Consider the following 22,761-nt stretch of genomic DNA (forward strand, 5'->3'; position numbering starts at 1 on the left):
TTGCGAGTAATGACGGGGTATACATTTTAATCTACTCAAAAATTTTATAACTGCATACGTTGCAGAACACATTTACTGATAAATTTTTAAAGTTTGGTGATGAATTACTATAAATTATTCCATGTTATTCCTTTTACTTACTGGTGGTCTACTTTGCTGTTGTTCCACACATGACATGCAGGGCAGACCTGTTAGAAACCCAGTCAAGTCTCCTTGAGACTGGCCACTTTCTCTTACATAGGTCTCTCTGTTTGATAGACACTGGTATCTTCAAAATAATAGATAAGTTTTTTTTTTAAGGGCTGAGTAAAATTGCCCTAGATGGGGTTGTGCTTTCAAAGGCAATCGGAGGTCACCAGTGTTTGCTGGCAGTGGACTTCCTAGTATCCAGAAATGATGCCAATAAAAATGATAATATGTGCTTAGCACAATGCCACCCCAATCTGGGAATGTGTGAAGGCCAAAGTTCATTGGAAATACTAATGGGAAAACTGATTAAAGCCAAGAATGCTGCTCATTATGTAAACAGTGCTTCCTGTTGAATTAAAACAAAACAAAACAAAACAAAACCTTTCCTTTGGCACATGATTTCTTTAACTCTGAAGATCTAAACTCCTGGAGAGTTTTTAATAAAATATTTAACAAAAGGAATGGTAAAGAGTAACTTCTCCATAAATTCCATTTATACTTGTATCATGCAAGTCTTAATCTAATATCTGATTTATTAAAAATATTTAAATGAACGCATCTATTCATAAGCATGCAATTATCTGTAATCAAATCAAAAACTTAACATGTTTAATTTTTCAAAATATAGTAGGTTAATTTTTCTACGTCATGATACAGTTCCATGGAAGCTAAACTTTTATTTCCCTTTAGAGCAAAGGAACTCAATTTGCAATGGAAAAAATAACAGTTTAATGAATACTTACCTGAAAAAGTCCAGTTTTATTGAAGAAAGTAAACTGTGCTCTTTTAACTAATACAGAATTTTCTTGACTTAAGTTCTCAAGTAAGTTTAGAGGCAAAATTACAGAAGCCAATGGATCCATATGTCTGCTCTCAAAATCCATCTGTCACACACGGGGATAAATTGGTAGAGTAATCACCATGAAATCACAATGATAACTTACTGCAAGTATCACCTTGGCTAGAACCAGGGCTGCCCTTTCCCTCCACCTGTCACTGCCCTCCTGGTGAATCCCCTATGGACAAAGGCATGCATCTCACTGGTTTTCCCGTATGTAGCAAAACAGGAAATGAATGGATTTTAACTGAGGCAACTGAGAAATTTAAAAATCAGTTAACATTTCCAAATATAAGAGTTAGATTTACATTAATATATATTTTTAAATATATTTATAGATTTAAGAGAGAGAGGAAAGGAGGGGGAGGGGGAGGGGGAGGGGGAGAGAGAAACATAGATCAGTTGCCTCATGCACGTGCCCTGACCAGTATCAAACTCACAACCCAAGGATGTGCCCTAATGGGAATCTAACTGTTGACTTTTTGGTGCACAGGATGAGGCACAACCTACTGAGGCACTGCAGCCAGGGTGACAAAAAATTTTGAGCTTTCTCAAAACATGCAGTGAAAAATAACTACCAAAAAAAAAGAGTTGATTTGTTTGATTGCTGAGAATGAGTATCACCGGATAGAGAAGCAGCTGAAATTTTATGCACACTTGGATGCCATTTTTCCTGAGCCCACAGATCAGGCCAAAGAGTGTTTGCTAGCAAATGGACTTGGAATGAGACAGAGGCTGACCGAGTTTTCACTCTTAAAATGTCAAATAGGGTTACCCTGAAGAGCCCGGAGTCTAAAGCAGAATAAATTCTTCCTCACATCCAGATTTGTAAATATTTTATCTTGGCTTTTCTCCACAGTTGAGAAGTATGCCATGCCACCGTGTGTCTTCCCATGTTAAGGGCACTGTTTCAATTCTTTCCTTTGCCCACGTGTCTAACACTGTCTAGCACACAGTAGACACTTAAACGTTATTTGCCCAAGTGGCACTTGAGCAGGTCGGATAGGGCTTCATTATTCTGGCCCCAGCTTTCCTGTCCAGCCTCACTATCACCTGCCTTCTCAACCTTCCACATCATTGGTTCTCAAAGCACGATCCTCAGACCAACGGTATCGGCCATACCTGGGGACGCATTAAAACTGCAAATTTTTGAGATCCGCCTTGGGCCAATTAAATTAGAATCCCTGGGAATGGGATCCCACCCTCTGTTTTGACAAGTTCTTCAGGTTTCTAATTATAACCTTCACTTGGGAAAGCCACTGGCAAAGAGAATACATCATGCTTCTTCCCACTTTTGGGCCCTTAATAAAGTTCTTTCTTCTTGATGAACTTATTCCAAATCCCCATTCCCAAAAGGGTGGACCCCACTAGTGCTTTCATACTTAGTTCTGCTATCACCTGAAGGTAAACTGCCTACCTCTATCATCTAGGTTCTGAAAGTATATTCCCTCTGTGTGGCCACATACCGTAGTTGGCATTCCAACTTGCCTGCCATCCCTCAGACCAGCATCTCCTTGAAGAGCAACTTGTAGGTGATCATAAAGTGTTTATCTATCTAATTAGTTAAAGTTAAAGAAACTACTGTACTAGCTCATACCTGAAAATATGACTCATTATTTTTTGGAAGACTGATGCTAAAATTTAAAACTTCACTAGTCTGTGGAGATAGGGATGATATTCCAAGAGCCAAATTCCGAGTTGTAATATTCACACGTGGTGTGCTGTTTAGGTCTATCTTGAAAGCCAATTCATCAATTGTTTTTAAAGCTCTAAAGAAATGAAAAATAATACCACCATTAAGTGACATGTTTTAGGTACCTGCACACATATGATTTGTTGCCAGACAAGATACAAACCAAAAAATAATTGTGTATTTATGTCTGATCTCACAAAATTACCCAAACCACAATAATAGCACTTAATACACAGAATCATAGTGATAAACATAGGCTTTAAGGAAAAATCAACAATTAAATCATACTAAACAAAGTCTGATTTTTACCTATTTTAGTCTTTCTTTTCTCATATAAAGAATATGTGTCCTACTCACAACTGAGTAAGAATCAATGAAAATAATGTGTAAAAGTATTTTTTGAACTACAAAAAACCGTAAGAAATAATTTGTAATTATTATGTAGCTAAGGTAAGTTATCTACATAATAATTCATTTGAACAAATATATAATTTTGATCAAAGAAATTTCATTGAAAGGAAGGAGATAGGTAAAATTAAGTATCTTAATAGCAATATCTTAAGTAAAATAATTAGAAAAAAATTAAATTATATAAAAATAGGTACATTTTCTCCCTTAGACTTTTTCATTTCAGAAGTACAATAACATGTCTGTGGTAACTCTATACCACAGTTCATAGGAGAGTGACTCACACTGACCAAGTTATGCCTTAAAGTTATGAGTTGAGTGTTTCTTAAGTGTCTCCATTACAAGCAAAAAGAGGGAGGGGTGGTATAAATGAATATTTGTGATAATTTATTAATCTATTGAAGTAAACCCAGTTAACATTTTTCAGATGCAAATGACATACTGATTATGCTTTTCTGGGATTATTTAATATCTTGCCAGATGACAATCCTAATATTTTTTTAAATTATATAACGAAAAAAAAAATAAGAAACTTCGAAGTTCACTTTGTGAATGATCTTGGGAAATATCAATGGATCTTCTAGAGATTAAAATGATGAGATCTGGGCAAAAAGCATTCAGATATGTGAGAAATTATATAACAACACATGCACCCAATAAATTTACTCTCCAGAAAAAACTTACTCAGAAGATGACTCAATCAAGTCACTGTCTGAACTGCTTAAGATATTAGAAAATATGTTCATTATAGTTGAGCCAAGATTTATATCAATATTTTCTTCTTTATTCACAAGTTTTTTGACCTGGTCTACAATGTTGGTAATATTGGCCGAATTTAAGGTCTGTCCATCACCAGTTAAATTTAAAATCTGATTGGCAACTTCATTTGCTTCCCCTAAAAAAGACAGAAAAAACAACATATCAAGTTTTACCTATTTTTTAAAATCATTTCCAGGATTAAAAAAAAGTGTGATATTTAACTTCATAGTTTAAGCAGCATATCAAGTTTTCTGTGTATACCCCCTTCTAACAATCCTCACAGAGCAATATTTCTTCACACACAAACTAACTTCTTTCTTTAGTAATACACAAATTGTGCCCTTAAGCACATATTGGTGAGACCAATATTCACATATAGTTCTAATAGAAATGGACCCAGAATAAATGATTATTTGCTATTTAAAATAATACAAAACTATAAAACATTGATATGAATATCAATGTGTATATTATTTTTGTTTTCTCTAAAAATGTTAAACAGTTTTTAGAATGAATACAACAGGAAATCAGAATGAGAAAAAAAAAGTATGTTTTACCTTAAGTAAGTGAAATTTATCATTTGCTAGCTTTTAATATTACAATAGTATCACATGGCAGAAGAGCATGTCTGAAGAGGATGAAAACCATGAAGTATGAGGTCATTTCCATTTGTCTTTGAGAACGGAAGAAAATCATTCACTTACTTGTACAATTGGAAATATCAGGATCCCCCCAGTAGGTTAAAGATGTGTTGGAATGGTCACGATGACTATGAACCAAAAAAAAAAAAGTATTTCAAATATTTGGCATAAATGACATAACTGACAAAATTAGGTAATGAAAAGTTTTAGAATTTGCCTTGATATCTATGTGTTTCATTTGAAAATAAAAGTATAATATACTGAAATTAAACTCCTTTTAAAAAATTCTTATTGGGAAAAAAAATCAAGTGCATGTCTCATGGAAACAAAACACTAGCAAGAGCCTGTAGGCTAATCTAGGTACATCAGGTTACGAAGGCTAAAGCCATATTTGCTAACATGGGTCAAGTACTGCTTTAAGAACTTTCCAGGTAAAATCTGACATTGATTTCACATAACTCTGTAGAGCAGAGTACAGTCCACATTTTTATAGATGAGAACACAGACTAAAATAAGTCAAGGGATTTCCAAGGTCTCAACCAGGAAGAGACAGAGCCATGCTTCACGCTCAGGTCAATGTCTACAGACCCCTTGTCCTCCTACCATGTGTGAAACACAGTAGTAGGAGCAAAGTTTCTGTTTCCGAAGCCCCCCCACCAACAAAACCCTAATTTGGAGTGCGGTTGAGGGTGAAGAACTGGATTTGACTTGTAGTTGACCTGTGGTTTCTGTTAAACATTCAGGGAAAATCTCTACCCTGACAGCAACCCATTAGCAAATTGCCCTGACCCAGATCCTATCTTCATTCCCTCTTTGGCTGCCTCTTCCCCCTCCAACAATAGCTATCCCAGGTAATTAAAAAAGTCTTGGAATTTCACATGCATGGTCAAAGGCTGTCAGCTAGCTTGGTTCATCCATATATAAGGTGCTTTGCTCTAGAGAAACCCTCTGGTTTCCAAATGCCTCCATCTTTCTTTGGAGAAGGTTAAATTCAAACGTTGCCTGGAGTAAAAACGCTTTTATCAGTAACCTGCCTCATCCTTACCTCTCATGGAGGTTATCATTTAGGCACACATAGAGATTCTTGCCCTTCTTTCTAAACAATAAACAATGCCTGGGAAATGTGGTGCAACATGTGGAACCCTGGGAAGGTATGATGATGTGAACTTTGCTGGCAAAGTCAATGAAGGTATTACCAGGTCCGTGAAGCAGAAAAGCCCGGCTTCCCTGGACAGGGATGCCTGTATTCAGAAGGTAGGATGACTGGCCAGTAAAAGCCTTTGGGTTTCTCCTCCGCAGGACATGTGCCTTTGTGAAAATAAGAACCAACATGAGAAACATTAATCTATTCTTTGAAGTTAGAGGTTCAAGATGACAGCAAGATAACAATGCTGCTAATTAGGTATTTATTTCATGTACCACCAAATTTTTGTGTTCTGAATTTGTAAAAATCTGAAATTAGAAATTTGGAAAAATAACCATTTACTCCATTTCAGATGCAAAAATTATTACAGCTTACACAACCATCAAATAAAACCATACACTTAAGAGAATATATCACTCTAAAGGAAATCATTAGCAGGTAAAATGAGTACAATAAAGGTTTATTTAAAAAAAACTATATAAAATGAAAACGGTCCTGAAAACTTCAAAATGTAAATTCTCCTCTGATCTTTTTTCAAAGGGGAAAGCCTATAAAATAATGTCATCATTGAGTTGTGGGGATATTTTCTGGAAAAGTCTCCAGCTGCTCTGAAAGCATCTTCTGCCTATTAGTTTGCTGGGGGAATGGCAAGAAGACACCTGTGTGCCCTAGCCGGCTTGGCTCAGTGGATAGAGCGTCAGCCTGCAGACTGAAGGGTCTCAGGTTCAATTCCGGCCAAGGGCACATGCCTGGGTTGCGGGCTTGATCCCCAGTGAGGGGTGTGTGGGAGGGAGGCAGCCGATCAATGATTCTCTCTCATCATTGGTGTTTCTATCTCTCTCTCCCTCTCCCTTCCTCTCTGAAATCGATAAAGAAATATATATATTAAAAAAAGAAGACACCTGTGTCCACCGCCACACATCTTACACACATGCCTCCATCCTCAAATCATCCCACCTGTTGTTTGAAAACTCTCTCAATAAGTGCCACCCTATAAATGATTCAGATTTTACAACTTAAAAAATATCAAGAGTCCCACTGGTGTTGCTCAGTGGTTGAGCATCAGCCTGTGAACCAGGAGGTCATGTTTTGATTCCCAGTCAGGGCACATGCCCGGGTTGTGGCTAATCCCCAGTGGAGGGCGTGCAGGAGGCAGCTGATCAATGATTCTCTGTCATCATTGATGTTTCTATCTCTCCCTTTCCCTTCCTCTCTGAAATCAATAACAATATATTTTTAAAACATCAACAGAAAACCAATATATTGATAACAATGACAACAACAAAATCTTATATTTCAGTACTGAAAAAATGTGGAAAGTTATACCATACTGCTGGGAACCAGTACTGCAGTCACCGATTGAACATTTAAAATGACTTTCCCACCTATATTTGGAACCTTAAAATTGTCAAGGGTTAGCCTATTTTTTTTCAATTAGTAGAAACTTTTCTTCACAGATCCACTTGCAGTAAAACAATAAAGTATAGGATTTAAATTAAGTGGTATAAATTACATGTCAAGGTATCCAGAGAGAGTTGTTCTGGAGTTCCTCAGCCTTGGAAGACAGAGTAAGGCCTGTCCTCACAGGGATCCTTCATCATATATAAACTACCATTCGTCAAGCTACTTCTTTGTGGAGACATCTATGTGTGAAAGGGTAGCATCTGTACCCACCCCACCCCCAAGAAGCCCCGTTTGTAAATAAGCAAGCATTTTCCCAAAGAGGCTCAGAAACTGTTGATGATGATGACAATGACGATTTGTGTTCTTCCATTTCTGTGAGTTCTCTGTAACTGTGTAAGTTGACGCATTAGAGATGGGAGGTTCCTGGTAGAAGGGAAGATGCTTGCTTCTTTATTACACTGTGTCTGGCTTCAGTTACCATGGTCCCAGAGACTGAGGTATTCTAGCTTCCCCCACTTCAACCTCCTGCGTGTGTATAAGGCCAAGTGTCAAAGTTTTTTTTTGATCTCTACTAATGTACCTTGTAATCTTTTGATCTCTACTAATATACCTAATGTACCTAATAGTTGTAATCACAGAATAACATTAGAATAAGCCTTGGCTGGGTAGCTCAGTTGATTAGAGCCTTGTTCTGATAGGCCAACATTGCGGGTTCAATCTCAGGTCAGGGTACATACAAGAAGCAATCAATGAATGCATAAATAAATGGAATAACAAATCGCTGTTTTTCTCTCTCTCTCCCTTTCTAAGTTTACTAGTACTTTCTACTGTCCACATTTTTGATCATTTGCTTTTCATAATATTACTATCAAGATACCTAGAGTACTGTAGACATTAGAAGACCATACAAAGAGTGGTGGCTCAAAGGCGGTAACATCTATTTATACATGGATGATGACAGAAAAGGCTTTATAGAAGAGGTGACTCTGGGTTCTCCTTAAAACTAAGTAGGTGATGAGCAGGGGGATGGTGAGAGTAGAGATGAGCAGCATGAGTAAAGACAAAGGAAGGAGGCACAGCATGCTGAGGAATTTCAAGCAGTACCACCTGTGTGGTTGGAGCTTAGGCTGTGTATGGTGTCTAGATAAGAATTGAATCTAAGCTCTGGATAACTCCCAGATTTCTGGCCTATTCCTGCAAAGTAGTGTCATTAATAAAGACAAAAAACATAAAAGAAGGAAGTGTTTTATGATAAGAAATTACCTTTTTTAAGATTTACCTCATTCGTGTTCCCATATGCATATATAGACACACTCTTTATTCCTAAAGTTGAAGCCAATTCTGCTCAAGACTCTCCTGGCATTGTGCTCATACCCTTAGTATTTTCATAATACATCCCTAAAAGAGAGTATAAATTCTCCCCTGCCTCTTTCATTTCTTTAGATTCATAGGCATCGAGTTGATTTCTTCTACGCTAACCATGTCATCAATTTGTTACAATATCACCACTATGATAAGTTTCATCATCAGAAAAAATAGCTTTAAATAAGGAAACAACACACATAGGAAGAATATTTCTGTTGTTTCGATTAAACCTGAACATATAATCATGTAAAATACATATAATAAAAAAATTAAAGGCACTTACCCACTTGACTCACACTCACTGTATATAGCCTCAAGCCCTCATCCAGGGACTCATTATTTTTTAAGAGCTTCTGCTGAATGACTTTTCCTTCTAAATTCAGATTGTTGGTAGCATTGTAAACCAGAAGGGCCCAAATCGCCAACCTAGGGAAACATTGTAGATAGAACTGTTGTTGGGTTGGCTGTTTTTATGTAGAAAAACAGAACATTTGGATATGGCAGTAAGAGGGATGACCATAAAGGGCTGACACTAAAAAGATATTCCAAGGCACACAGAGACTTCTATTGCTGTATAAATGATAATGTCAAAAATATCTCAATGTAAATGGATTTTATAGGATATTATTTTATAATGCTCATATATCACATCACTCCATTTCTTTTTTTATCATTTAAACTGACTTTTTAAAATGTATCTTTATTGTTGAAAGTATTACAGATATCTCCCCTCTTATTCTCCATTGACCCCCCTCCACGCAGCACCTGCCTCACCATCCCATGCCTTCACTTCACTATTGTCTATGTCCATGGATCATGCATATATGCATATTTCTTTGGTTAATCTCTGATTTTTTAAAAAATTATTTTTTAATAACCCATTTCTTTTGCAAAACACTCTTAGTGATATTTTATAGCATACATGCAAGAAAGGAACATGTGGTTAATTTTAGTTTCTTTATAGCCAAAAATAAAGTTTGTTAGAAAAATTGAATTTCAACAATCTGACTACACTGATCATTTTACTTTTGAAATTATTCGTGTGTTACAATTTCTCCAGAATTGTGATAACTGATTCTCCATCTCAATGGAATATTTGCAAATACTTTGCATGGTGAAAAGTTACAAAATATAGTCAGTGATTGACCAGTATATTAAGAAGTTTATAGACTTTGAATGTTTTAAAATATATATACTTCTATGGGAAACAGAGATGTATTCTAAAAGTCCTATCTAAACTTTTGGCTCTATAATTTGAAGTAATATAATTTTTGGCTGAACTATAATCACAGCCACAGTCAACAGCAGAAATGAAAACTATTAATTTAACATTGAGGGAAAATTAAATGACATTATTTTGTCATGTAGAAGAGAAATATTTTCCCTTATATGTGAAAATCTGGGTTTACAACAGAACTTTAATCTTCGTATTCTGAGGAGAAATGAATAATATGACCTAAGTCATTATATTATCAATATCAGTGACTGTCCACATGCCAAAGTCACTGATTTCAAAATAACTATGAAGCACTCAATAGAGCAGCGTTGTAGATTTTATTTATAAAATTCTGGGGGTACCAATAAAAATGAAAAAATCAGAGTATTAATATATTAGTGGTGCTAAAAAGAAAAAGTGAAATCTTTGCTATTGAAGGTTAGGGGAAATTAAAGAAGAGTTCTATTTCCCCCCTAGATACCTGTACTAATCTCAAGAACAAAATGCTCTACTGTTTTCATAATTCACTTTGAAGGGCTATTTATCTCCAAAATGATGTACTGCTTAATGTTCATGTATAAGACACATTTCAAGATGATTCAAACATAGATTTGAGTGAACTGGCATAATAGTTTTTAACATGGCTTATTAAAAAAAAAGTAACCATTGATTAAATTATCATTGAAAAATAAGTTTTGCCACTCCAGTTACTGAGAACTTCTAGTTGGGATTGTGACGTTATACTGCCCTTGAATATTGAGAACATAATTAGCACAATGTATTGTTGAATACCCAATTCAGCAATTCAAGAATGAGCCAGCACATATTGTTACAGGTCTTATCTGGATTGTTTTCCTCTCTCATCCTGAAAACTGAAACTATTTTGTAGCTCTACAAAGTCAAGTTCTATCTGTTGTTAGCATCAATCATTCTTTATTGAATAAACCAGTCTCTTTGGCTTTGGTTTCCTGTCTGTCTAGGCGATGGGAGTGTGATGGTGTTACCTGAAGCTCTAGTCTGTGTTAAGTGTTACAATCAAATTGAAAGGAAAGTTTGGGGGGAAAAAAGAGTATGTGTAAAACTAGTAGACTATGGTTTTAAGAAAAACTATGAGAGACTATAAAGGTTTATTAAGAGAATTAGAAAGTAGGAAAAAAGAGAGGGTGGGAAAAACTATGAGAATAAATTTTCAAAAAACGTCAAAAGTTCATACCAAAGAAAAACTAAACGTGTCGATTTTCCAAGATACACTGTCATAGTTTACTCTCCCTATAATTTTCTGTGAAGTTACCCAGTGGTTTGACAGACAGGAAACCGAGACTCCATGATTTTAAATTTCTTTCAAGCAAGAGTTTCTGAGGTGTTGACATATACTATTGTTGGCTGATTGTAGTACTGTCAGGTAGTGGAAGAATTACAGTAAATGAACTAAAGAGGGCAAGGCTGATCCCCTAACGGATTCTACTATTGGTGATACCTGAAACTAGGGTGGCCCCAAATGTTAGACAGTAACCAGCAAGGGATCCTGATCACTGCTGGATTCACTAGTGGAGGCTCACTATGATCTCGCAATAGGGATTAGAGGAGAAATTAATTGGCTAAATAGAGGAGAAACATCCATTAAGAATATAGTATTAAAATACATTACTCTAGCTCTCAGATAATAAAGGAAAATGAATTTGACAAAATAAAAACTTTCCCTAATCAGATGGTTCGATCCAGTCTGTTGAATATATACAGAAATGATAAGCTTCAAATATAACGTTAAAGAATTTTTTTTTTAGTGTTGAACAGAAAAAGAACAAGAAAACTTGCTGGTTAACTCTCATATGAAATTTTATTTTTATCTTCTTATAATAATAATATGTCACCTGAAAAGAAAGTTTATTCCATCATTATGGTTGTAAATCCATAATTTAAATTCAGTCAATTGAAACAGAGCAAGACTTATATAAACTTTTGCTCTTCTAATAATTACTTTTTAATTCTATGGAGATGAAAAATAGTACATAAACATAACTAAATTTATTCCATTTAGGAGGTTAGGTTGTTTTTCAGTATATGTCATTCTGAATTGCTGGCTTTTTTGTATGCCAACTCATTATATATGGTCCAATATCCATTAAATTATCTGCCTGTTTCAGTCATGATCTTGATATAAGTTTAAAATGGAGACTTCAGAAAATTAACTGATGGTTTCAAACGAAGGACATATTTTGGCACCTATTGTCCATATTATTATATGATGCTATCATACATAAATGCCTTATTTTAAAAAAGCTAAAACAATTTTATTTTTCTTTGAAGGTATCTTTGAAATGAGAGGTAAATGGTTATTATAAAAATAAAACTAATACTAAACTAATAATTCATCCATTTTAAATATCCTACTTCTGAATTATTTTTCATCAGATGTATACTTGTATCCATTCTGCTATATTAAAGTTTCAGCTATAAGAAAGATAGTAGTTAGTGTGCATTAATGATAAAGAAATATTCTAAACATGCTATGTGATTAAAATGTTTCTCTCTTATCTTATTGTTTTAATTTCTCTACCAGAGTTAAACAGAGGGCAAGAGGCAGGGTGTTATACTTTCTGTAAGACTTTCTCAGTGTTACCTTTGATCAGTCCCAATGCTTCTCTTGACTTTAACCTTGTCTTCTCCTGAGTTCAGGTGTAAACTATAAATAAAAATATGTAGATTCATTATCATCTGATATGCTATTACTACACCACAAAATTTTAGGAGATGAAAGAAAAAGGCAGAATGTACATTCTAAGGCAGTATTTCCAAATGTGTGTTCTGAGTAGTTCTAGTTTTTTTCATATGCACATGCAAAAACTAGCTGCACAGTCAAATAAGCTAAGCAACTATGTTCCCTTGCTTTCTTTTCAAGGTGAACATGCATGTCAGTATAATACTAAAGCATCTGAGATATCTAGAGTGGCTTCAGTTTATTTAATAATGTACTTCCTGATCTCATTTGACCAATTGATCCCTTTCTCTGTGTTATTATGTCTCTTGGGTACATAGAATATATGCTTAGGGTTCACAAAATACATTTAGAAAGCTAATTTTAGTATAAAACTGTGAAAACAAGGTCGGAGGAGCATATATGGGTGCAATTATTTGCTTGAGCTTTAGTGAAGTATTTAAATAGAAGAGTGAGAGATAATTTTGAAAAGTTAGGTTACAATCAGACTGTAGATGCCTTATCTTACAAAAATGGTCTCCAAACTAGGGTGCATGCAACCCAGGGGATGCTCTAGATGGCCTCCTGGGATCTGAGAAGAAACTAATATTTAATTATCATCTTTTCAATTGTGGTACATTATAACATATAATATATTCATTAAGTAATACACACACACACACACATACACACACACACACACACAGCCTAATATGCAAAGTGTCCCCTCAGGAGTTCGCTATGACGAGCACTGACCACCAGGGGTGGCACAGAATGAAGGGAGGCCTCGGCTAGCAGCCAGAAGGCCCTGATCGGCCCTGATCGCCAGCCAGGCCTAGGGACCCTACCCGTGCACAAATTTCGTGCACCAGACCTCTAGTGTATATATAATTTCTTTTAAAATCACAAATATATTTTGGGAGTACAGGCAAAATTTAAAAATAAAATGATTAGGATCCAAAATCAATAATTTTTTTAAATTACTGCTGCAACACTGAAACTTTTGTGTAAAGAAACAACATAATATAGAATTGTTGTAGAAAGATTATGAATATGGCACATGTGTGTATTGTGTGCTTGTGTATGTGGGTATAATCAGAGAAAGACAGAGTAATATAAAATTAGATACTACTTTCTATTCTCAAATCATTCATCCTGTCACTTACATGATATTCACCACGTACACAGTGCAGTTTCAATTTCGCAAGGCTGAATTAAGCTGAAAAATACAATGGAAAAGGGTGAGTTTTGGTAAAACTTAAAAAAAAAATCTGAATCAAGTTTCTTCCCTCCCAAAAGATAAGTTGTTATTGGAATAAGACCCTGGGAAAATCCCAGAGAGCAAAAGGAGTGAAAGAAAGGTAAAGATAACAGTTACTACATCACTGTATGCCAAGAACTTTACAAATGTTATTTCTTTTGACCCAAAACAACGAATGAGATAGGTATTATCTGCCCCTGCTGCCTTTTCAATGAAGAAACTGAGCTTAACAGAGATGGAATAGCTTGCCCAAAGTTACCCAACTAAGAATGAGTAGATTCCAGATTGGAACTCAAGTCTGTCTGGAAACACTATGCTTTCCCCTCCAGCTCATATTATAATGGGCTGCCGAGTTAGTCCTAACACTGAGAACTAAGCTGTAAGAGGGAAGATGGAAATGATAAACACTTCCATAGTCTTCATTCAACAGACACCAAGGGGCAATAACATGTTTTCCTAGTAATTACAATCTCATAAAAATATTAGTACTAAGAAAAATTATGTCAACAGTATAAACCTTTAAATAAACAAGAAGTATATTCAACATTTTGGGAGCTATGTTAATTATTATTTGGTTATTTAACAGTCTTTTTAGGTCTCAGCACCAGACTTTTTAATGAAGCAATGATTCTTCTCATTATAAATAATCAATTTTCATTATGCATTGTCCAATACAATCACAAAACAGGATTTCCTTACTGATGTGAAATTCTCTTATTTATATACCACTCCCAAAGGGTTTCTTTTTTAGGTCACTTCTCACATAAACATTTAGCATTACTTGCAAACATTCTAAAATTAAATGTAAATTTTATGAAACTCTGGTAATAAAAGCTAACTTTTTATATTGTAATAGTAATAATATGAATCAGGGACACCACTTATATTTCCTCTGTTATCAAGTATCTGCTTTGGTATCATGCATCTTAAGCTGATAGTGTCCAGCAAAGCTTAGCTTCAGATGAGAATGATCCTATGTTGAAAAGCATTCCTGAAATAAGTATAAATGTAAAATGATACCACTCTAAAGCAGATTCTCCAGTGAAGACTAATTTTTGAGATTCATAACATTAGATGTGGTTTATTTGGGAATGAAAATAAAGAGTTTTATCTTTTGAAAACACTCTGACTTTAAAAAAAGAACAATGCTAGAAAAAAATGGGATGCAATAATATACTCTTTCTGTCAAGACCGCTTTGTTTAGAAATGAAATATCTTCCAGTGTTTAAATTAATCACTACAGTTAATGTGTCATTCCAAAAAGTCAACAGTAGCATTTTCTTCAACTTCTATTAGAGAATTTCACTTTTACCCCCAGTTTTGTAATAGAGTTGTTAATTACATACTATTATTTCCTGTGATCAACTTGTTTTAAAGGGTGTAACCTTTAAAAATAAGACTATGTTTTCCTATCATTCAAATATGTTACATGCATATAATATATTGTCACCACTACGTCTCAAAGAATGGTTTAACTCTCTTTTGCCACCAAGGACACATTTATTAGGCACCTATAAAAAACTATTTTTCTTACTTCAGAATGTATATCCAAGTGACTTTATTCACAACAGCTGTTTAACTGTAATAGGATTACATATAAAAAGTAGTTCAAAGTACCATAGTTTACCATAGATAGAAAAATTAAAAAAATAATGAAAATGAAAAAATAATGAAAATCTGTGAAAGAAATTTTTTTATACTGTATAAGGAAGAAAAAAATAAAACATATTAAAGTTTTTAAATTGAAAATTACAAAAATTTTCATCAATATAATACAGGTTAAATAAATTATACTGTAAATATGCATCAACTGATGCAAATAAATGACAGCCACATCATGGAACCCTATGCAGTGTTTAAAAAAAAAAGATAAAAGGAGGTCTCTGTGTACTAATGTTATAAATCTGGTAATAACAAAAATAAGAATGGTGTGTAAAATATGTTACTTTGAGTGTAAAAGGGATAAAACAATCTTACTTTCTTTTATATGCACAAATTCTGGAAAAACCCAAGAAAAAAAACAGTGATTTCCAGGTTCATCTCCATGTAAGCTACAAGGATGGGTGGAAGACTTTCATGATACAGTAAGTCCTCGCTTAAAGTCATCAATAGCTTCTGTGACTTTAAGCAAAATTATGTATAATGAAACTCATTTTACCATAGGCTAATTGATGTAAATAAGAATCAAGTATCTATGGCATCTCATCAGTGTTAGAACAAAATGACATGAATGAAATGGCATATTCGTGGACCTCTGCATATCTTTTTATACCTTTTGTTTTTGATACAAAAATTCTCAAAAAATAATAAAATAAGAAATATACTTTTAAAAATAGTGCTGAAAATGCATGCATATTATAGCAAATAAAGATACCTACCAACACACATTTCCATTTGTGTGGCATTTCTCGTTTGGACATGAATAGTCTATTAGGCTCAGTTTCTTGTCCTTTTTTTCAAATGCACTCCTCTTTCTATGCATAAGCATAATACCCCACGTACTTATCAATTTATACATTTATAATGAACAACACCTATGTACCAGTATCATCTGTGGATTGAGTTAGCCAAACAGCAGGGTCTTTTCCAGATTTCCAGAGGTTAACAGTATAAAAACAAAAAAGAAATTTTACAAGTTCACTTACCCATTCTGCCACCTTGTTCTGTACTTTTACCTCAGGGTGATGAAGGATGTTTTGAATCACTATGGAAATTCTATAGATAATTCCATCTGTCCATTAGAAACAGGATTTAGCCCATTAATTATATTTCAGAGCCATATAATTATTAAGGTAAATCTACAATCATATAATTTCATACAATTTAAAAGAAACATCTACACAGGTACAGAAAAATTGAGATTTTTTTACTTTATGTTCATTGACCTTTGCAACTTCTTAGAGTTACTGATTATACATATAGATACTTCATTCATTGCTCCTAAATCATCACCTGCACATTTCTTCTATTTTTAAATTCTATAAATTTCTGATATCTATGGTCTGTAAAGTAGTGACCCTTCATGTACACTTTGGTTTCTTGTAATAAGAACTTATCCTTTTTTTGTACGTTATAAAGAGTTGGGCATGTGAAAGCGAGTGGGATGATGGGCAGACAGTAACTTGAAAAAGAACAGGCTTACACATATTTACTACTTCGGCCCCTTATTCTCCCTTTCCTTTCTTTCTCCTCCCCAACAAAGCTTTACTTCTACTAAGTTATTGGGTTGGATTTCACTTTTTTTTTTTCATCAAAATTTCATGAATGTAGTCATTTCTACCAAAGTAGAGGGGAAAAAATAATATTTTCAGAAAGAATTTCAATTGTACTACCTTGATTTAAAAATAAAACAATGTCAGAGAAAGTTCTGCTTTTTTTGGGGGGGGGGGCAATCTTTAAAGTAGTATAATACACACACACACTACACACATACACACACACACCAAACTCACCAGCCAGGACCTGCTAAATCTCTCTAGATGCTTGTTACAGGGCACCATGCTAAAATATAGTAGGTTACTGAGAGAAAAAAAAAATTTGAATCTCCTCTATAATCAATCATCTTTCTTCATGTTTATGTTGTGGTATGTCTTGAATAAAATATACATAGAAAATGTAGAAATATGTAATTAAAACAATGATAAGAAATGGATTTAATAAAGATTTTTGGGAGGCAGTACCAAAAAATTACAAAAAGTATTCCTCCCGAATCTACCAAAATGTAAACTGCTATCCAATTACTAAAGGAATGTTTTTCCAATCTATGGGTCAGAATCTTATGCAAAAAAAAAAAACACAAAACAAACAAACAAAAAACACACCACTCTAGATGTCATATAAATATATGAAATTGATACAGGTCCAAGTGAGAGTAATTTATAAAGATTATGTTATTTTAGCTTCTAAAAGTCTTCAGTTATTTGAATGATCTTGAATTTGTATTCTCTTAAAAATATTCTGAATGGAAATATTGAGAAAGATATTTAAAATAAATAATAATTCGGACAAAAAACCCTTTATACTCTAGATCTTATCATATCAAAACATGGACATTCCAAGTGATTGAGAGGAAATTCAAATTGCAGAGGTCCAGGATTCTATATTTAGTTCAGATTCCTAGGGATCTTCTGTGAATGTTCCCTGATGCCAGTATAGTAACTGAAAAGCTGCCACTAGATGGAGATCTAAAGCATGTGTTTGTTCAACAGTAGTTAGCAATCTTTCCCTCTCAGGAAAATATTACAAAATACTAATTATCAGTGTTTTATATCACTGACATTTCTGAAATTTTATAGAAGCATCCAAATAGTTAAGATACTTTTCTTTAAATTTTAAATATGTTCTACCTCACTTTTTTCAGTTCACTGTTTTTATAAATGAGAAAGACATCTGAGGCAGACTAAATCAATTTATAAATATAGTACTCTCCTTAGAGTTACATTGCTGAAAGCAAATAAAATATGTGAATATGCCAAAAAACCTAGCATCTTGTGTTACAGATTCTCTTGTGCTGTGGATCATTATCAAGTAGTCTCTCCTCAGAAGCCTCAGAATGTGGTATTTTTATAGTTAGCTGAAAGCTACTCAGCAGAGGCTACTTGTTATACTTATTTAAAAAAAAATTTGAATAATGTAGTTAACAATTAATCCTGAGGAATGTCCAAGAGTGAATTGTCAAAACAAAATAAAATGTCCACCAAAGGGTTGGTGAAAGGGGTTTTGAGTTGCAGCAAAATAACTGGTTAAGCACAGCCAATGCAGAAAATGCACAATGAAGACAGTGATGCAGGCTTTTCCATGTCATCCTCGCAGTCTTCCCTATAAACGTTACAACTCCCACAGTGACTCAATAGAAAAGCTATTCACAAATCTTCATTTGTTCCAGAGACATCAAAAGATGAATGCTTTTTCCTAATAATGGCACCCAGGCCAGAAAAATTCATGAGAGACATTTCTTTGGGGAAAAAAAGTGTGTAAGAATATATCCACTTTTCAATTAGATAACACTTCAAGCCATGAAGAATATCAAACTACGAATTATTATTTGCCATTACACATGATATTAAAAAATCGTATTCCTGTCTGGAGATCTTTCTCCAATTTAATTTTTCCTTTTTGTCTTCTTAACACACTTTTTTGGAGTTTCTTGGAAGATACAGAAATGACATACTTTACACTATAGTCAAGGTTGTGAAATATAGATTTGAAAAGTAGATTTTTTAAAAAATATCCTCACCGAGGATATTTTTTAAAAAATTATTTGAGAGAGAGAGAGAGAGAGAGAGAGAGAGAGAGAGAGAGAGAGAGGCGAGAGATAAACATCAGTTACCTCCCACAGGCACCCCAACCGGGGATCGAATACATACAACCTAGGTATGTGCTCTGACCAGGAATCAAACCCACCAGGGCTGAAAGGTAGATTTTAAAATATATATTTGAAAAGGTAGATGTTCATTTATAAAGCAAATGTTATTTTAGATTCAAGTTTATTTCTTTGAACTAGTGATGAGACAATTACGATATGACAGTGGTATTTGTAATATGACAGGAGCCCTGCTCATCCTACACACAATTTCTTTAAGTACAGCTAGATTGTTGTTGGATCCATATAAATATCATGAGAGGATATTTTTTATTTGAGTACTTAAATGCATGTGAGAAACTAGAAGCAGTGTTACTATATCACTTGTAAGCTAGGTTTTTAGAACCGTAAAGACTAACAAAGGTATTTCCTTACTTGGGTTGCTGACCTCACAAAAGTTTAACACATAGTAGCATTAGAGTGATGCTGCAAGCATAGAAAATGTAATTTTGAATGGAAACAAAAATTGATCAAAGAGCTTTTTGGGGAATATAACAGAAAAGGCTAAAAGTTATATGTGAAAATAACTAGGTTATCCAGTAGTTCCTGAAATATCTGTGAAAAGTAGCTTAAAAGATAAGATTTTCTTAGTATATAATCTGAGATATCATATCAAAGTCCTATTGAAAATAACAAAAAAAATTCCTGACACAGAAAAATAGGAATATTTCACAAAAGTGGGAAAAGAACATTTAATTGATATATTGAAGAAATATGTCTGATTGTTAACCAATTTCAACCCCTCTCCCCTCTCTGTTGATGAACACAGTAAAACTCTTTGATAGTCCAGAGTTTAAGAAAGCAGGTAAGGTAGAAAATAGATTTGACAGTTTGCTCATCTTTCTTACAGTGAACAAAATAAATTCTCTAATACAGGGTGGGCAAAAGTAGGTTTACAATTGTGAGTACACGAAACACTGAGTTTATTCATGTATTATTATTTATTAATTACTGTATTATTTTCCATATGAACAACTTTAAACTACTTTTGCTCCATTCTTATATCAGATCATAGGCCTGAGAATGTTCACTATATCAGATTCTCAAGGAATAAAAAAAGTGCATCGGAAATTGTTGGCAGTATGTGAATGATCTTAGATAGTCCAGGACATGACATCAAATCCCACTTATTCACAAGGTGAACAAGTAATTCTCTTCAATTATTGCAAATTTGACTACATCAAAGAAAAAATCTTACTTAGATTATCGTCTATCTCTGTTACTCTCCCTTTTAAAAAAGACAATAAAGGCTTTGGGGGCTGAGATGTGAGAAAGCAATAGGATATAGGGAGAATCCAATGACATTGTTTTCATTATATTTATTTTCACTTCTTTTTTTAAACCAGTGGTTATGCTTTAATTCTACAACAGTGATATCAATTTTTCCATCCATATAAAAATGTTTAAGCAAAAAAAAAGTGAGCCAATTTAGAAAAAACACCACACCTATGAAATGGATAACAGAGATGGTTCAAGGATGTGATTAAAAGATGGTATACAGATTTGAGTACACAATTTTGAAAATATTTCTACTACATGATAACCTATGAATATTTTTAAATATTTTAAAATGCTAAGATTATATTTTTATCAAGAATCATCTGAATTAGAATATTTTTCTTAAATGTGGTCGCCAAACCATTTCAATTGACTTTAACATCTGCTCGCTTTGTTGAAACTCCAATAAAGGCTATGACGCAGAGAGATATGGAGTAAACAAGGCTCTCTTCAAGAATGTCAGAAATGACACGACTGGGTGAATACAGCTCTACTCCACCAAGTCAAGGACTCTGAAACATCATATAAATGTTCTTGGGCAGTAGAGGATGTGCCAGTCCTAGAGGGAGAATGCCACAGAGGCTCTTTGTATGTTCATACAAAGAACGAAGTACTTCGTTAGAATTATAATATTCCCATCTACTGGCTGGCGTCCATGTGAAATATGCACTGGAAACTTCAGCTGCTGTTGCTTTCTTGGGGGTTGCTGGAATTTTTGCTCCATCATAAATCTCCTTGGTGTAACTACCAGAATAACCATAAACACTTCCCTGAATCGATGTCTTTATAACCCTTTACATTTCATGTAAAATATTCCATACTTCCAATTTAAACGTCCTTACAGAGGAAGTTGATGTAACCCCAAAGCCAAAAGAAAAAATTAACTATGTATGTTTCTTTTCTCTGGGTTTTGGTCCCTGGTGATACATTAACAGATGTCTTGGCCTCATAACTTATTGGAGTAAGAAAATCTCTTTGTTTCTAATACCTCATGTTTGAGAATATTACTGTATTTGAGGCTATGGTGTAGTCACCTGATTGGAATTTCTCTTTTTCAGAAGAAACTAAAATCATTTACTCTGAATTACCAAAAAGCTATGTATATGGTCCATATAGGAAACTGTTTGATTTATGATTTAGTTGATAGACAATCATATTCTAATCATTATTGGTCAACAAATAAAAACATAGAGCAAATTATTACCATGTAAAGTAATTTAAATGTCACAAATATTTAAACATAAAGTTGGCTTTAGTGAAAAGTTAAATTACTAAAAGTAGATTTTTAAAATTATAAAACCCTTTAGAAAGTAGTTTCCCGAAGAGAGTAATCTAACAAAAGACCATGAAAAAAATGTTTTTTCTGCTGTCTCTAGCATAATATAAATTCATTCCTTTTCATCAAATGAATTTCTCATAAAATTTCCTTTGAAAGAAATTTTAGCTAAAAGTACAGATGAGTGGTACTGGAAGTGAACTCATTCCACTGGTTACTAGAATGAGGAACTCAAGAGAACCAAGGGATTTTATTTATTTTACTAGTCTTGCAAATGTACCAGTTGATTCTAATAATAGAAACTTTGTTGAAACAGATATTTCCACCCTGAGAATACAATTTTTAATACATCAGACATATTACAAATATAAAAGGTAGTTTCTTACCATTCCTTTGTTTATCGATTCTATTAGTAACAGGCATGTTAGTGGTGACAGTAGGTGGTGTAGTACTAGGAGAGCTTACAGTAGCTGCTAACAAAGATGAGAAAAATGTAATTTTGCAAGGAGCACATGGCAGTTAATATGGATGAGCAACCTATAATTAATTCATGACACTACATGGAGAAGGAATGGAATCTTTTTCTTCCCATTAACTACAACAGACTCTGAGGTTGTAATGCATAAAATAAAGCAATGCTTTCTATGGCACAGTAAGAATCAGTTCACATGGCCTTTGGTATCACATTGCAATAGTCTGGATCTGGCACAGAGGAACTGGAGAAAGAACATTTAGATTCTAGAGACCTATGTCTGCGATTAACAGGCGGATGACCACACTGTGAATAAGTAAACCTTTACAGAACTCAGTTTCCTAAGTTTGTAAAAGCAAAAGGTTAGAGGAGACATTCTCTATCACACCAATCAGCTAGAAAATGATCCAAACTAAGTCAGTCTTCCTGATTCACTAAGAACAGAGAAATGAAATCTCAGAGAAAAACATGTTTCTCCTTGAGAAGATGAAATAAAACAAAATGAAAGAATAAAATGTATAGACTGAATCAATCATTTATAGATCCCAATAACTTTACTGAACAGTGATGGACAAAATGGATTTCATAAGGACAAGCCTAAGGGGGAAACATTTTCAAAGCATTATGTCATAGATATGCTTCTGATATTACTAAAACTCAAAGATGAAATCCTTATGTAATGCTTTGAAAATATTTTTCTATGGAATTCTGAAGGAGATATACAGGGTGGGGCAAAAGTAGGCTTACAGTTGTGAATACA

The 22,761-nt window shown here is 34.0% G+C and overlaps 1 protein-coding gene across 1 annotated transcript in view; it reads right to left on the reverse strand.

The window, feature by feature from the left end:
* ADGRG6 (adhesion G protein-coupled receptor G6) overlaps positions 1–22,761 on the reverse strand; it is a 132,750-nt gene that overhangs the window by 31,965 nt on the left and 78,024 nt on the right. Inside the window, 10 exon segments of the mRNA XM_006084498.3 lie at positions 933–1,073; positions 2,625–2,796; positions 3,813–4,023; positions 4,592–4,656; positions 5,725–5,836; positions 8,725–8,867; positions 12,278–12,340; positions 13,519–13,571; positions 16,259–16,344; positions 21,916–21,999. Of these exon segments, the coding sequence (XP_006084560.1) occupies positions 933–1,073; positions 2,625–2,796; positions 3,813–4,023; positions 4,592–4,656; positions 5,725–5,836; positions 8,725–8,867; positions 12,278–12,340; positions 13,519–13,571; positions 16,259–16,344; positions 21,916–21,999 (1,130 nt within the window).

The sequence above is a fragment of the Myotis lucifugus genome, unplaced genomic scaffold (assembly GCF_000147115.1).
Source record: "Myotis lucifugus unplaced genomic scaffold, Myoluc2.0 scaffold_11, whole genome shotgun sequence".
Lineage (NCBI taxonomy): Eukaryota > Metazoa > Chordata > Mammalia > Chiroptera > Vespertilionidae > Myotis > Myotis lucifugus.